General features: G+C 41.1%; 1 protein-coding gene across 1 annotated transcript in view; it reads left to right on the forward strand.

The window, feature by feature from the left end:
* RBKS (ribokinase) overlaps window positions 1-18,028 on the forward strand; it is a 70,576-nt gene that overhangs the window by 43,267 nt on the left and 9,281 nt on the right. The window contains exon 7 of the mRNA XM_061367229.1: window positions 5,914-6,102. Within this exon, the coding sequence (XP_061223213.1) occupies window positions 5,914-6,102 (189 nt within the window). The remainder of the gene's footprint in view (window positions 1-5,913; window positions 6,103-18,028) is intronic.

Here is an 18,028-nt window from a genome sequence, read left to right on the forward strand (position 1 = left end):
GACCAAAAAAACTCAGAGCAAATCTTGCAAGGTTATCAGTTCTTTCTTTGCTTAGCCTGTAGTTCAGTTTTATCTTTTCCCAGGAAGATCAAACTTGTTGAGACTAGTTTGTTAATTCCCAGATGTAGCACAGCCTAATCCCTGAGGTTTGTGCAGGAATGTGCTAGTTCTCAATTCTCTTAATTCTTCTAATGAAAAATAAATGTATCCAATGTCACTTTAGTGAAAACCAATGGTTGTTCTTTTCAGTCATCCACAAATGTTGAGAAACAGACAACCCTATACAAGATGAGCCCTTTGGAATGCTTACCATTTTTCCCCACGTATTTGTGTGCTGCCTTGCTGCAGTATGGCTCTAGGCACAACCACAATGTCAATACAGTTCATGTGTTGTTTTTCTTACTTAGTGTGTGCGTGCAATTACATAGCCCTGCAGGTTAGGAACCAAAATATATTGCACATCAGCGATTTCAGCTTGGTCCTAAAGATTCTGAAGAACAGCTGCCTCTGTTCAAAGAATACTGAGGAGCACTTCAGGAGAAGGAAAACTTCTAAATGGTTACAGCAAATGGTTTAGTTTGTCAAGCTATTTTTAATGCAAAACTGGGAACTGCTTTCTCCCTGTTGTAGAGTGGGCATCAGACTTCTGATCTAAATAAGAAAGGCCTGGCAAAGATTTGATTAAATGCTAACAGGCTACTTTGGGACACCAGTGGTAGAAAGCAGCACAACTAAACACAGGTTAATGGCTAATTTTGTTAAAGAAAGCTGCAAGGGGTGTAAAAAATGGCATGTAAAAATAGATACCATCCTATTGTTTCTTTTTGAGTGGTGTTGTCTATTGCTAGAGGCTAGATAATTTTTGGAAGCAACATTAAGAATGGAAATTCGTGGTAGTATGTCCACAATCAAAAGACAGTATTGCCCTTTACAAGCCTAGGGGGCTATCAAGTTCATAAAACTGTTTTAGAGTCATAGATTAGGACATTTAAGATACTGCTTATTAATACAGTGACATTAATCCTAGGGATAGTCTTCCTTAAGAAAAATAATTGATATGTCGAGTAGTCAAAACAAAAATAAGTCCTTTAGAATTAAAATATTCCAGAATGTCTCTTGAATTTGCTTTTTCTGTTTCAAGCAATGGAAGGCTACTATTATACCATAAAGCAGAAGTTGCCAGCGATTCACAGTATATTTTAATTCCAACTTTGTTCTAAGCCTCATTTTATCAGTTGCTGGAAACTATGAAATTTCCCATATTTAGTCTAAAATGAAAGATGTTACTTTGGGGAGGGGAGGGAATAGCTTCAAGCCAATTCATTTCAATCAGGTTTTAATTATTCCAGCACGATAAGTATTTCTGCCTGTATGTATGTAAAAATGTTATAATTTGAAACAACTGGAACTAGCTTGGCTTGTGGCCTGATCTTGCAGTTGCTTTTGCACCAGATCTATCTCCCTGCTTCGTTGGGACTGTTCACATGTGTTGGAATTAATGAGATTGAGTTCTTGTGCTGTCATTCGCAAAGAAATCTTCTAAGGTACAAGCCAAGTTTGTAGCCAACTGGCTTACTGTGTTTAAATATTTTAAATCAAAAATATTTTAAGTTATCATGTGTAGTTTTAGATGGGTTAGCCTTAAAACTGGCACCGTTTCTGTATTATTATTTTTTCTGTTCCAGCAGTACCTGGCAGCATTTGCAAAGTTGCTATTGTGTGAGGTGCACAGAAAGCAGTCCAAGTGATAGACTGCTCCCCAAAGAATTAACACTTCTTGTTATTTCACCAGTTTTTATTTGCTGAGGATCATAGAAGCTGGGAACAGACCTCTGGAGGGCTGTAGTCCAACACCCTGATGAAGCATGGCCAGTTTAGGTCAGATTGCTCAGGTCCAGTCAAGTTCTGAATCTCCAAGGATGGAGATTGCATGACCTCTGGGCACCTGTTCCAATGCTTCATCACCCTTGTGGTGAGAAAGCTTGTCCTAGTACTGGAATTTCCCATGTTCCAGCTTGTGCCTGTTTTCTCTACTCCCATTCCTTCAAGAAGACTCTGGCCTCATTTTCTTGATATCCACCCATTAAATTGCCATAGACAGCAATTAGATCTCATCTTAGCCTTGTGTTCTTCAGGCTGAATAAGCCCACTTTCTCTCACCCTGTTCTTGTATGTCCTAGTCTTTGTCCCTCTGAGTATCTTGGTGGCGTTCCGCTGTAGTATGTTGTAGCATGTCAGTGTCTCACTTGTGCCAGAGATCCCCAAAATAGATACCATGGTGCAGATCTGATCTTGCAAATGCCAAGCAGAGGATCCAGGACATCTTCCTGAAAGTGGCTGTGTAAGCCATAGGCTGTCCCAAACACACAACATCTAGGAACACCCAGCAAAGGTTCATATCACACTTTCATTCTCACTTATAACCAGTGAGAGTACTTATAACTAGTGCTGCTGTTGAAAGAATTAATTGTTTTAGATTGGCTTTTGGGGGTAGCATGGGATTGGGGTGGCATTGATTTTAACCCAAATCTGCCTTGCAATTTGTTTCCTGGCCACACAAATGGCTGTGCTGGCACAAGAGAATGGACCATGTGGGCTGGAGTGGGAGGGAAAAAGTAGGACCATTATTTATCGTAGCAGTGCTGGTTTGTGTTAACTTACTGTGACTAGACTACAGTCTAAAGAGGCATGAGAGCTAACTAAGATTATGGAGGACTATGGCCAAGCATCTTCCTATCAGTTAAATGAAAAACTTCAGTTACATTTCTCTTCCACTTTTGTAATTAAAATTAAGACAATTCTGTGTCGATTATCTATATACTACCCACCTTAGGTTTAGTCTGACAGCAGTTTTGTGGAACGTCCTCTTCCTTTAATAGGTCCATTGAAGTGAGGAGTTTTATGGGACTAGCTGCAGGAAAATAAAGTTCTCAATTTGCTGCTCTTTTGTACAGTGCTATGGCAAATGTCCACATTGGGCTTTTAGTATTGTTATTCAATTTTTTCTTTACATAACCATTAGTTATTTCCTTCAATTGTACCACAGTTTGTTTTTCAAATAAGATTCTACTGAAGGGAGGAACTTAGAAACTCACCACAGTATTTAACATCAGTTGACATTTACCGCAATCTCTAATTATTGGCACAGAATCTGTCTGGCTTCTGCTGCTTTTAAGGCTCTTCCAGCTTGTTCCAGTGTTTTTTAGTGTTACCATCCTCCTGTAGATGAGCTAGATGATAGGGGTTTCAAGCAGTTGAAGATCTACTTTTATACAGACTCTGTCTATTCAAACTAATTTTGTTTATTGATACAAGCAGTGTAAAGATGGAAGAGAAAGATTTCAGCAAAACCTTGCACATATCAGTCCCAGAACAATTCTTTGACTACCTAAGCAAAAAAGTCCTGTTGACCTGGGGCTCAGCAAGCACAAAGAGGGCATACAACATATGTGCTTCATTAGGAAGAACATGATATTTAAATACTTCATTTACCTTGCTCATGGAAAGTGTAAATACAAAGTAAATAAACCCAAATTAGATGTACTGTTTCTCTACCAAAACCAAACCCATTTTTGTCCTGGAGACTTTGCAACATTAGGTAAAATGTTTGGAATTATTGCCCCTCGTAAAGTACATTGGAAATTCAGTTAGCCAGTTTTAGTCAAGGATCTGTGTTAATCCATTTTTATTCCTGTAACATGATGTGCTAGATGTTCTGGGTACAGGAATGCATAGCTTAAGCTCCAGAGAGCTTAAAAATCATGGAAAGGCAGAGACTCTTTAGACACTTGAACATTAGAATAGAGTGTATGTGTCTTATAATACTATTTATTTTCTGTCCTTGCTTTCTCCAAAGCCATTACTGGAGTACTGACTCCTTGCAAACCTTGCAAGAAGATGCATTCAAAAGATTTTGTGAGATACTATTTGAAGCAAAGTTTCTTCTTTGAAAATGCTTTTATAAGCTTTTAAAAACTGAAATAGGTTCCATTTGCTTCAATAGTTTGTACTGCAAGAGATGTTTGAGCAGCATGGTGGCATGCCAAAGAAAATTTGATGGGTCTACATGCTGTCTTCGAATTTAAAGCTTACTATACCCTTGTCTGGGATCAGTGAGGTTAAAAAAAAGTAGTTTTCAGTTGCTTGTGCACATTAACCACACCTTGCCCCTGCACTGCACGAATTTACCCACCAAGGCCTGTGCCACACCAGATTCTGTCTTGCAGCGATCAGCTCAACAGTGCTTGAAACCATTTATGCATCTAAGTAGGGACTGAGAACTTGGTCCTGTAAGTTTGAAAATTAAAACCAGTAAGTACTCTGCTAATGATACTATAAACTCTAGGGAGTGTGTTGGCATAATCTGGCCCTTTGGAGCCTAAGGGTGGCTTCTCTCTCCTGGGTCAGGCTGAAACACAGGAAATGACAGTGGCAAGCAGCGGGCGCTGACTCACATCTGGGGGCGGTTTACTTAGGGATGGCTGTAGTAGTTCCTGTCCCTAGCTGTCTGCCCTCCCTCTCTTTACTACAGGCATGGCCTGTGCTCCATGGAGCAGTTGTTTAATCACTGTAGTTTATAGCCCATTATAGCAAGAAGTATGTGTGCTGAATTCAGGTTTCAGTCATGCAGAGGAAGGTCCTTTGAAATATTTCAGCAGCTATATCCCAAGAAGCCAACTCGGCTTCCCAAGAAGCCAGTGTAGCAGAGGTCAGGAAGAGGAGCGGGTGAATAGCTTCCAAAGTAAGTTTACCACTGAAAGTAACCCTAAGAGTGTGGGAGCTATGCCCAGTTACTAGGCAGTTAACTAACAATACTTCAGACTGCATTTTTCAGATCCAGCAGCAACCTTGTAGTGCAAGATAAAGTAGGACTTCCCTCTCCTCAGTCAAGCAGGACAAGATGTAGTAAAGACAGCAAAATAGAGTATGTCTCTTTACTTGCAATTGAAAGCACACTGTATTATGCCACTGTGTTTTCTGTTCTCTTCCTTGCTGTTTCATTTTCTCTTTCCTGCCAAAAATAAAAGTACATGACAGTTGACAATGCTATGCCTTCAGGAAGATGTATGAAGTGGTGAAAAGGATGCTTGATTCTGGAGTCTTCATTGCAAATTTTGGGGAAAATTTGCTCTTTGTTGGGTGGAACTAGAAGAGATTAATTTTAAGAGCCAGCTGGGAGAAGCTGACTTAAGGTCACCATCTGTTAGAAAAGGAGTTTATCTGTGTTTGCACAGAGCCAGCACAGAAGAGTCTTAGTTTTGACAGAAGCCTATGGACATGGCCATTACACAAATATATAATAATCTTGTAACGGGCCTTTGCCCACAGCAGGCTCCAGATAACTTTTAGGTAGTTTTATCTAAAAATATATACTAAAGTGAACAGGGGGGTCAAAGTTTAGAATTATTTTTTTCCTCTTGAAGAGATTTTCCCTCGTGATTTCCCTCTAGCTGAGGACTGAGAATTTAAAAGGGAATTTTGAAAGTCTCTCCCTTGGTGCTAAATATCCCCCAGCAACAGTGACCGAGCTGCCATGTAGCATTTTGTACATTAGAGCACAAAATGCTTTTGCCAAGGCTGTGCCCTTGTGTTCATTTCACAGATGAAGAAACTGAGGCACGTGGGAGAAATGTGATTTTATTAAGAGCTGCATGCCAGGTAAGTCATAGAAACTGGAACAGAAACCATGCCTCCTGTGTCTCTGCCTAGGCTACTCTCTTACTCTTTTAGTGTGCTGTGCCTTAGTGATTTCAGATAAGGAGCAAGACATAGCTGATTATCAGTGTAGGAAGTGGTTTCATGATCATCCTGTAATACACATTTAAAAATTATATTAATGTTTTCAAATGCAAATGTTGTCCAAAAATGAATTCTGTCAGATTGTGATTTTCATTTGTGTGGGTTATTTTCCAGGCAGAAATTTTAACGGGCATCCCAGTTGGCAACCTTGAAGATGCTGGAAAGGTGGGACGCATGCTGTTAGAAAGAGGGTGTAAGCTCGTAATTGTTACTCTTGGAGCAGAAGGCTGCATGATGATATCAGTAGAAGAACCCATTCCAAAGCACGTTCCTGCTGGGAAGGTCAGGGCTATGGACACTACGGTACGTTTTTGTGGTTTAACTGTCTTGCTTTGGAAAAGACTGCTTAAGCACTAAGGGAAAGCAATGAGTAATCAGCCAAATCTTTGGGCACTAGCACAAAGGCTAATTTATGATGTGAAATTGATATCTTGCTTCCAGCCTCTCGTATATTAAATGTCAGTTCACTTGAGTTTTATAGTCTGTATTGTAGATGAGCTAGAATTATTATACGTACTGATAGGATCTTCATGTTCCTCCTTTACTGAAGTCAGTACCTGTCTCTGACTGTAATGTGTGATGCCTGTGGCTTGAGCTGCAGTCCTGCTTTTTCACCTTTGCCCAGTCATATAACTCATCTTGTCCAGAACTCAAATCCTGTGGGAGAAAGGAGTTACTACCATCCTCACGGTATAAAACTGAACTTTTGGCTCTTCTGACACAAGTGTGAATTGCTTACCGGGTCCTAGCATAAGGTGCTCAAAGACATAATTTTAAGAGAATTTAGTGGAAGAACCCCAAAGCTCTTGCTGCTTCATGACAACTATTTTCTGATGATAGGTAAGGGATACTTGGTCAGAGGCATTTCAGTCTAAATGCAATACCCCCAGCAAAAAATGAAAACAGGACAGGAAATAGTTAAGATAGCATTGCTATGAAAACCTTACCACATTGCACATATGGGGCTATTTTGTGTTCCTAGTATTATCTGACATAAATCCAAAATAATTCCAGTGGAGTTACTGAGAGCAGAGCAGGTCACGTTGTATGTACTAACTATACATTTAAATGCCTGTTATAATAACGTCATATTACATATGTTCTGTTACAATAGTTCATTAAAATCCTGGAGATTTTGCCATCTGGTGCATTCCATATCTGAATTGCATTAATAATAACTAGTTCTTGTAGCATGTTTTTTATCCATGGACCTCATACTGCTTCACAAAGAAGGAAAGCAACTGCTTAAAAGATGAGGAAACAGAGGCATAGAGGAGGCCTAGCTCAGTAGCATGCAGTGGCAGAGCTAGGAGTATAGTCACTTCATCTGAGACAGAAGGTCACTCATAGATTTGGACTGTGATGTGCTGATATTGGGGAAGGCTGTTTCACTGTTAAATTTAATCCTTTTCAATTTAACCCTGAAACAGGGATACTTTGGCTTTATTTTCCTCTTTTGCCCCTTTGTCATTTTGAAGTTTGACCTTGAGTTAGTTCTGAATTTGGAATGTCCTTAAGTTCTGGTTTAAGGAAGTATTGGTGTACTGTACTGTGCATAAAGTTCTTGGTAGGGGACTAGAGACACCAAACTACCTCTGCCTGCTTTAGCACTGAATTAGAAGTGTCAAGGGAGCAAAAGGCAGAGCTCCCAAAGCTGCCCAGAATCAGGGTTTATCAGCCTGGGAGCAACACCTTGTGAACCTGGCAGTGTGGCTTGCTCTGAGTTGGTAAAACCACTACTGCTATCAAAGCTTAGTGTTAGAGTTTTTCTTTACATCACACAGAAGTGATGAAGAAGAAACATGTGTGATCTGCTTCTTCAAAAGAAGCAGACAATTGCTGCCAGATCAGCTATTGTTTGATATCTTAAGATATTTGCTGCTCTTGGAATAAAACAGCAATACTGAAACCACACATTGGGGCTGAAAAGTGCTTTTTATCTTGCCTAGCAGTTCAGAGATTCATGACTGAACTGATTCAATGCTCCTCTTTTTTCTTTTTTTTTTTTCTTCTTTCTTTTTTTAAATGAAGCAATTTCTTTGAGTTTACTGAATCCTTGCCCTGCCTCCTTGTGGCCAACAGGTTATTGGCTTTCACATAGCAGAGGATTTTCACAGTTAATTTTGTTAATCTGCTTAAATACCAGTGGGTTGTTTTCAGTAAAACAGCTGTGCTCGGTTTACTCTTGCAGACTGAATGAAAAAAGATGTGTTGGCCTTCCATTAGAAAAGTCTTACAGTGCTTAGACTGATTATCACTTTGCCTGAAAGCAAGTGGTTTTAAAGCAACCCTTCCAAACATCCTCAACTAACCTGGATAACTCTAAGATAAATACTAAATGTCCTAGTAGGACACGTTACTGTCTTCAGAGGCATGCCTGCAGTGGATCCTTCCCCAGGAGAATAAACTCAAGCTGTTAGGTGGTTTAGCAAGTAGCCACCTACCCACAGAGTATTCAGAGCTGATCATGTGCAAGCTCTTAGCGTGTAATTTAATACTAAACAAAACTTGCTACCTTAAACTGCCCTGACTTCAGCAGCTCGAGGGACCAGGGAGTCATTTTTTAAGCTGCCATAATCCAATCACATCTGGTTATGTGCCAGTATCCATATTGACATTGTTTGGATCCACAGAAGGTAAAGTTACCACCAGGCAGACTTCAATGTGTGTATAACCCATCACAGGAATTGCAAAAGACTGCAGACCCCTTAGGAAAACAGTCTGTATTAAAACAGAGCGTGTCACTTAGAAGATACACAGTTGAGATACAAAATGAACTTCAAAGGCTTCCTTCACTGCAGATTTTTTCCCATAGCTGCTACCACTGCCTGGAGTCCTCTCTGCAGCAGTGCAACTTCAGCACTGCCTCCTGGCCCTTTCTGTCGGCCACAGCACTTCTGGACAGCTTTTACAAGACAATACTTGCATAAGTACAGCCACAAAGATGAGGAATTTGAGTTCCCTTAGTCTCACACTGTGTGCTCCCCATTCTCTGTGCTCACAGGTTCATCAGAGACACTATGGGTTGTTAGACCGTAGAGCCTGGCTCTTCCTCGTAGCTCTTGAGATGGTTAATCTCAGTTTATTGGCAGAACACTGGGAAAAGCTGGCTCCATCTCCCGCTCTGTGGTGGAACATGAATCTTCAAGATTGAAAATCTGGCGTTTTTCACCCACACTGAATCAATACTATAAAGGGGGAAAAAAAGAGGCTTGTTGATATTTTTTTTAGCGCTAATTATCTTAATGTGGGCTTTGCTAATGTATGCAATGCTTCCCATGACTGTTAGCAGAGCTCTCCATACACAGTCCAAACCATGTAGAGCACGAATAGGCGTTCAGAAGGAAGTTTTGCAAGACACGGTATTGTAAAGCTGAAACATCTGTTTCTCCTGTTATAGCTAAACAGTGCAACAAGCTTTTGTTAGGAAAATAAACTTTCCCTTCGTTTTACTAGTTTCTGCTCTTTTCCATATGCAAATTTGGAATGAAAACAAAAATAAGTGAATTATTGAAAAATCATCCTCAGATTTACTATATGAAAGAAATACCTGATGAAGCTTACTAGCCGCATCCATCTGTATTTAAAGCAGATGACCTGCGTAAGAGACATTTGACATATAGAAACGTATTAGTGTGTAGATAATATAAGCGTACGCTATAATCTGTTTTCATTACTTTAAATAGCTGCTTTTAAATTCAGTTGACTGCGTGAAGTTAAATATATGCATTTGTTTTATTTTTGGAAGGAGCTATTTCCACTTTAGGTGAAGCTAGTACACGAGGCTGCATTAAAATAGCTGTGAAGGATAATTATATAACTCCACTTCCATGACACTTCTTCAGTTGGTAGCAGAAGGTTTCACAGGCCATTCACAAATCTGATAACCATTTCATAGAAAACAATAATATCATGCACACACATTTAGCAGTTGAGTGTGTCTGTGTGTGAGGCACTTTGCCTGCTGCTGAAGCAGAAGCACAGCTGAGGTGGAAAGCAGCAGCTGCTTGAGAACACAGCTGTGGGACATGACTGAACACCACCAGGTCAAAACTGTACTTGAGGTGAAGTGGATGATCTGTGTGATGAACCACATGATGATGCTGGATCGTGGCATCTGCTGCTGCATGAGCCCTGAGCACACTCGTCCTGGCAGAGGCATTCCCAGTCTGCTGGCAGGGAAGGCAACACCGTTGTCTATAGTGTGGAGAATGAAGTTCTGCTCTTTTTGCCCCTTCACCCTCACTCTCCCCCTCTGTTTCTGCAGTCACGCAAAGTGTAATTTACAGCACTATTTACATCTATTTACATTTACTAATTATATTCCATTCAAACTGCCAAGGAAAATTTGTCAGAAGAAAGTAATTACTCAAAGCTGGAATTTGGCCAGCAGTGAGATTAGTTCCCTTCCATTTTGCAAAAGAGCACTATAGGATCTAACAGAGCCGAGTGCTTCAGGTAGCAGCTGGGGACCCAGTCATGCCCCTGAGGTACTGTGGAGCCCTGCCTAGGGCTCGGTATGTGCAGGTGGGCTTTGTGGGGGCACTCGGGCTTTCTGGAGCTCCAGGTTATCCATGGATTGTCCATGCCAGTCCTTCCTGGGAGGTAGGTCAGTCTGGTGGCCAGAAGCTGTGGCAGGCTGGAACATGTCTGCTGGCTCTGGGGCTGCACCCTGGGAGCTTTGCCTTTTACTGTCATTGCTCATTGTAGTTGAAGGTGGGGTGTCCTGTCTAGGATCTATGCTTTCAATTGATTCTGCCTGGCACAGGCAGAATCTCTCCTATGTGGAGGTACTAGTGGAAAATGCTGCCCAAGCAAGCCAGAGCTGCCCACTGACACCCCCTACATCCCCATTTCCAGCACAGAGGTCACTCTGGGGAGGGAAGTACTCTAGGGTTAGTTTTTGTAACCTCTGCCTTGCTCTAGAGCCCAGTTTGAATCAAGATGCTGAATAGCCCCCATACATGCTTGCATCAGCTAGGGTGACTTTCTTATTTCCATCCCATCAGGAGTTTTAAGTGCAGTTGCTCTGCTTAAGCTCTCTTCATCAGCTTTTTCTTGACCTCAGGGTTTACACATGCCAATGCTGTGTGCACAAAAGTCCTGCATTAGCACACTCACAATCAGGAGATCTGGCATCTGCATAAGAAGACAGGCTGAGAAAGATGGGGCTGTTCAGCCTGGAGAAGAGAAGCTGCATGGAGACCTCAGAGCAGCTTCCAGTATCTGAAGGGGGCATATAGGGATGCTGGGGAGGGACTCTTCATTAGGGACTGTAGTGATAGGACAAGGGGTAATGGGTTAAAACTTAAACAGGGGGGTTTAGATTAGATATAAGGAAGAAGTTCTTTCGTGTTAGTGTGGTGAGGCACTGGAATGGGTTGCCCAGGGAGGTTGTGAATGCTCCATCCCTGGCAGTGTTCAAAGGCCAGGTTGGACAGATCCTTGAGTGGCATGGCTTAGTGTGAGGTGTCCCTGCCCATAGCAGGAGGGTTGGAACTAGATGGTCTTAAGGTCCTTTCCAACCCTAACTATTCTATGATTCTATGATTCTAAATCTGGCTTAGGCATGGATGTATTCCCTCTAAAGGCAAATAGAGACACTTGGGCACAGAATGTTCAAATGGAAATTTGTAATTGCTTTTCACAGAGGTGCCCCTAGTCCAAACAAGTCCACAGTCTCCCTTTTAAATCTCATGGAGAACCCAGCACGGTTAACTTCACAGTATTTCGAAGCACAACATTAAATTCCCTGTATCATTTCTCATGATACCAACATTTTCCCTGTCTGGTTGTGTTTTTGGATACAGAGAGTACACAACCTGCTGAGGGAAGCTGAGGATCTCAGCTTAGGTTGATCTCCTTAGCCTTATAGCCTTTATAAGCCATGCTTATAAACAGGAAATTCATTTGAGACATGATCAAACTCAAACCTTAATCTACTCAGTTATGCCTGAAATTTGACATGAGCGTATGATTTATTCCATAGAGTCTTACTCTGTGTGACATTCTCAGAGACAGATGATACATACTATTTGTCACAATCATAAATGTTACCACTGTTTTTTCATGTCAGTTCTGCAAAATGAAGGCTCATTGCTAGAATATGAATTTGTCATCAGATGTTTTGTGTTCGAATCCTACCAAGTTTCCCTCTGATTTCTCGTTGCAGTATATTACATCTGGCTCTTTTGCTATGGGAGAGAATTAAAAAAGGCTGTCTTTAAGCAATTGAGTGCTCACTGTGCAGCTCTGCACTGAACTCTGAAGATGTTACACAATCTTTATTTTAATAAAGCCTCATATAAGTGTATAGCTGTATAATTTTAGATATGTGACAGTATTCAGGCCTGTGCAGTAATTGTGGTCTAAAGAAGGCAGTGTGGTTTAGCAATTTGAACAAAGGACTGAGTAAGAGTTCCAGGGCTCTGCAAAAGGCTTGCTGTAAATCCTTGGGAGGGTTCCTTGTCCTCTTTGTATCCCAATTCATCTATCCGTAAATTGGAGCTGCTACTAATGTACTGCATGTAAACCATGAGAAGTCTGTTAGAGATCAGAACAGAACCTGGGAGGCCTTTTTCCCAGGCTTGTCATATAACCTCAGGCCAGTTGTGCTTCTTTGGGGGCTTTGCAGCCTCATTGAAGTTCTGCTTGAAATTAAGAGGTCTTGTCTGTAAAAATATGGTTTACACTAAAATTCTCTGACTTAGCTGTATCTTCTGGTTTGGAGGAGGCCTGAGCCAGAGGAGTGAAGTGGACACTGAAATAAAGCCTTAGAATATAAATAAATCCAAAACAGTCCTCCTAATAACAGCAATTCTTTGTCTCCTGACTTTGTGGCCTAACGTCTGAAGCTCAAGGGGATATAAATACAACACTCTGTGCAATGACTAATTACTCAAAATTCTGTGCATCAGCAGAAGTGGGACTTGTGGTTGACTCTAATATTATCAAATGCCTTTGCTATTTAATAATCTTGTAGCCGTCCATTATTTAGCATGCCGTTTCCACAAAGAACAGTGATTTTATTTCGGCTATCTCTCAACAAAGTAAAAATGCAGCTGGTAGTAAATGAAGCATTTGGCAGGCGATGTGTCTAATGTACAGTTCTCTAACTTGCTAAGAAGAGAAAAATGTTGTTGAGGGTTTAACCTTTTCCTACCCAAGGCTGTAGCAAGGAGTAAAGTGACCACAAAGGGCAAGATTTTATTTTTCTTCTTTTTCTTCTTTCTCTTTTTCTTTTGCTCTTTTTTCTTTTTTTCTTTCTCAGTTTTCCTTTTCTTTTTCATTTTTTTCTTTTATTTTTATTTTTCCTTTTCATATTTTTACTTTTTCCTTTTTTCCTTTTCCTTTTTCTTTACCTTTTCTTTTTCTTTTCCTTTTTCCATTTCCTTTTCTTTTTCTTTCTCTTTCTTTTACTTTTTCTTTATTTTTATTTTTTGCTTCCTTTTTTCTTCTTCCCTTTTTTTTTTTTCTCTTTTATGTTTCCTGCTTTCTTCTTTCTTCTCTTTTTTCTTTTCTTATCTTCCCTTTCTTCTTCAAGGAAAGAGAAAAAGTTACTATCGGGCAAACAGCTTATCTATCAGTGGGGTTTATTCACACACCAACACAGAGTAATTATGCCCAGAGCTCCCATTAACATCCCACAAACCGACAGCATAATAGCTTCCTTTCTTTAACATGCAACCAAAATAGGTTAATAAATAAGTTTAGTTCCAGTCATAGCCCACTTTCTGACTTAGACTTCTGCGTTCCCTCTTTTACAAATATGGAATCCATTGAATTTTGGAACAGAAAAACCATGAGGAATAAGTTAATCTTCCAGACACTCCAATCAGCAATCTGCACTGTAAATCTATTTAAAGCTGCATCTATTATGTTCTGAAGTTCAGCTGAACTGTGAAAGGGCACATGACTGAAATCACTGCATTTGAGTTGACTCATGGTTAAGTGTAGATGGGAATTGTTTGGCTCATCACAGGTTTCTGCTTCTGATTCAGGCCTTCTAAAGACACTTCTGTTTCTGAAGGACTGGCCAGTGGCTGAAGTGTATACAGGTATCCAGCCAGTGATGAGAGGGACTGCATGAGATGTGTCTCTCTGCATTGACAGTCAGCTGAGAAATGGTAGAGCAAGCCCTCTTTCCTCTTTGAGAGCAGAAAGCTATACTATCCCCCTTTCACAGATAGGAGAAATGGAACAAAAAATGCTAGCAATTAGGTGCTCTGAAACACCAGCTAAAAATTCCCTCCTCCAAGTTCCATGGTGAGTTGGGGTCATGCAGCCAAAAAATGACCCATGCTACTCTCCTTATTTCTAGACAGCATTGTCGTGGAAGGAAACACTGTTTATCTGCCTAGTAACTGTCTATTTTAATCTGTAAGAACAAACAATGTAAACAAAATGAGCAAACAGAAGCAGGCTTGCACAGAACAAGTTGCAGCCTTGTTTTCCAGTGGAAGATTCCACAGACCACCCAGGCTTTGCTCTAGTCCTTTTCTCAACCATGGAGCATCTAATTAAATCCCTTTCCATTCCTGACTCTTAAGTGGAAGAAAGCCTACAGTCCTGTACAGTTTCTTTCCAGATGGAAATGCATAATTTAACAGATAGAGCTGACAGGGAGAAGTGGGCCCAAAGCAGTATTAGCATTTGCCACAAATTGGATTAAATTACAAGGGGGTACTTAATGAAGATGTAGAATAAAAAGAAGATTAAAACCAATATTTAGATATTTTTAAGCCCCTTCTAAGATTGCAGAGTGCCAGGCAACAAAAACTTCCATCATAAATCCGAGTTCCAGTGCCAGTTACTTTAGTGACACCAAGAATTGTTTGGCTTTGGCTACACACCATCCACATCAGTTCATGGTGTTTTGTCCCATTGTGTCCTACGTCTTTGTTATGTATACATGTTTACATAAGTTGCTAAGCACTTTACATTATTTACTACCTCTGTACTCACAACACTCACAAGACAAGGTAAAGTACTACTCTTACCACTGCTTTGCAGATGAGGAACAAAAGCACACAGGGACTGGCTTGCCAGTGGCAAGTGAACCTGCTTCCCTTGATAAAACCATAACTTCTTCTCTGTGCTTCTCTTGAACCAGAGTTAGGACTGGAGGAAAAATGTTGTCAGGGTATCAGCTGTCTCATTTTTAGAACTGGACATCATTGTACATGTTCATGTAAATGAAAAGTGCATAGTAATGCAGAGTTGCTTTGCACTGGATGCTTCTTGAAGAGGCTGTAAGGGATTTGTGAAGATGTACTACAAGGACACATGCTTTGGCTCCACTATTGTCATAATGAGACCAACTGAATTGTTTGGGGCCAGAACGAGTGAAGAATACAGCATCCAACATGTGGACCTGAGATTATATTCTGATAAGGTCTAGAGAAGCTAAATTCAGAAACATCTTCAAGCTGTCTTTGTGCCATCTCACTTCTGGGATGCTTTAGTAAATGAAACAATGGTAAAATTTGTACAGGTTGAGAGCAGAGTAGGAAATGCCCTTTTATTGCTTCTCTTGGGCTAACTATGGTTTACAACATAAATCCAAATCATTGCAGTGCAACATGCTGCATCCCTTTTCTTGATTTGCTCTTCTTCCCTTGTCTTTACAATAAAGCCAGTACATGGTCTCCTCCAAGAGGATGTTCAGTCCTGGTATGTGGCTCACCCTGTGCAGATATCGGGCCTCCAAAGCATGCGTACAAGACAGTGTCAGTTGTAATGGCGTATAGCACTCGGGGATATCTGAGCTGCACAAAGCATGGAGAGGAAGGAAGATCAACTGTGTGCAGCCATCCTTTCTAATTAAATTCCTGCAGTTAAAAATAGCTAGTGGAAGCTGGCGCTTCTGGCACATCCAGAGCGTCACCTTCCCAAGCATCTTTTTCTGGCCTGAGCCGTAGGAAGCTGCAAATGTGATCTGCTGTGTAATAGTGCAGCATATTCTTGGCCAAACTCCTCAGTATTTTTTACCTCTTGTGTTTATGGTTAGCTTACACATGTCTTATGCCTCCTTTTCTTCTTTTAAAGCTAGTTTCTGCAGAACCAGGTATCATCCTGGTGGAATGTAACCTAGTCTGCTCAATCTGTTCACGAGTTCTGGCTATGGTGAGAGAGAAGGCAAGCCTGGCCCCAGAGCCCCTTGCCTGCTTAGTTACCCAATTACGGTAATGTTGATAATGAACTAAGAGCTGATTTCCCCCAACAGAGATTACATTGCCCATTCTGGTCACTACAAAAACCAGAAAGGTTTGTGTTGGATCAGTGATATTGCATAATTAGGTTTTCAAAAGAACAAGAACAGAGAAATGAGAATAGTGGGGAAATCAGGCTTCTTGCTTTTGCAAATTCTAACCACAGAAAATGCCAGAAGTTTTATTTCTTATAAGGAGTAAAGGACTTAGATCTTTAGTAGCCTGTCCCAAGGACAGAATGTTTTACAGCTTAAGCTAGACTAATGGAAGGAAGCTAAAGCCATAAGTTTTGGTGATTGATGACAGTAACTTACAGAAATGTCTTTGATATAGAGTTTACAGTTGAGTGCAATGATTTTGTCACTTTTCTCAGGGTTTTATGTCTGTGTGTGTAGAGATAGACATACAGGTATAAAACCAGCTCTTCTAGAACAATTCCACTGCAGAAAACCAAATTCCAAATTCTGGCAGCAATATTTACTTATAACAATGGCTGTAAGTAGTATTGGTTTTATTCATTTCAAAGCACAAATAGACACAGAAGTTCTTCACTATGAGAGTAGTGAGGCGCTGGCACAGGGTGCCCAGAGAAGCTGTGGCTGCCCCATCCCTGGCAATGTTCAAGGCCACTGGTCTAGTGGAAGGTGTCCCTGCCAACAGTGGGGGAGTTGGAGCTAGATGAGCTTTAAGGTTCCTTTCAACCCTGACTGTTCAGTGATTCTATGAAATACAGGGAAAGGGTAAGGAAAATCTTGTGCCTCATAGCTGCTGTCTGTGATTTTGTTACTGAAATCACTAAGCATGCAGTATGTTCGTTGTAAAGATCCGTTTTACAGGGAATCCCACAGAGAATGCCTTTTGGTGCTTGCAGTGTCTTGGTGCTCCCCTACTGCTGAAGACCACGAGCGAGGTGTGGGAACTCTGTTTTCTGCGCATCTGCTCCACCACAGGTTAAGGGCAGCAGAATGGGTGGGTTACAGAGAACAATACTCTAGAGCAGAGCAGCAGTTCTGGCTCGTAGGTCACATCTGGCTGAACCTAGAGAGAGGAGATACAGCTCGAGTGCTCATCGAAAAGTTTAGACAAACTCAGTAGGAGAAAGAATGCAGGGAGCTGGCAAGAGGACAGCGCTTGAGTGAGCTCAGACAAAAAAACAACAACTCCTGAAGCCTGGTGGTTTCTTTTTTCCCTCCAGGATATGTAGTTCTGAGGTAGGCAGGAGCAGTGGCCAGCCAACAGAGCCTAGTTACTTTTGAAAGAGGCACTCGAGCATATGGAGCTTTCGTGCAAAAAAAGAATGGCTTTTTGATCAATTCCAGGCGAGATGGCAGTTGTGTCATTCTGAGTGCATCTCATCAGATTAGATGGGATCACTAAGAGTCTTTTGGCATTTTCAGTCAGAGAGAAAAAAACCCCATGTGTGGTTAGTGAAATTGCCCAGCAAAGAGGTTTTTCCCTTCTGACTTGGCTGTTAGACTGTGGGGTCCTGAAGCCCTGATGTGATGCTGGCTGACACAGTCATGACAATTTGGCCGGTTCTCTCCTGGTTGGGGAGCTCATTGGTTCATTGTTTGGAAGGGAATCCTACTGCCAGTATTTGCAGGGTACTATCAGCGTAACATGATGTATTCTGGGCAGGGCTTCAGCTGTAGTTTCATATGTTCATTACATGAAATTTGTGAATTAACACATAAGCATGAGCTTTGTTAAGAAGAAATTACAAGTTGGCATGAGCGTGACATGAATAATGAAGGCAATGGAGTACTTCTCAAGGAAGTGAGATAAGTGAAGCTTTTGATTAGGGTAGGAGACTAGCTGTGTGTTTTTGAGGCTTGATAAACCATTTTGAGAAGTACAAATCAACCTTCTGAGCAGCTGGTGTATTTAGTGACAGACTTCAACCACAACTGATTCTGTGCAAGCTCAAGCTTTGGGAAAGGTAGATAGAGCTCCAGTAGCATGTTCAGCTGCAATCTTGTTTCTGTTAGGGGTGATATCTACGTGCTCCCCTGTAGTTG

Source organism: Neopsephotus bourkii, unplaced genomic scaffold (genome assembly GCF_033783945.1).
Source record: "Neopsephotus bourkii isolate Nb327-2 ecotype Australia unplaced genomic scaffold, CSIRO-AGI_Nbou_v1 NB_1373, whole genome shotgun sequence".
NCBI lineage: Eukaryota > Metazoa > Chordata > Aves > Psittaciformes > Psittacidae > Neopsephotus > Neopsephotus bourkii.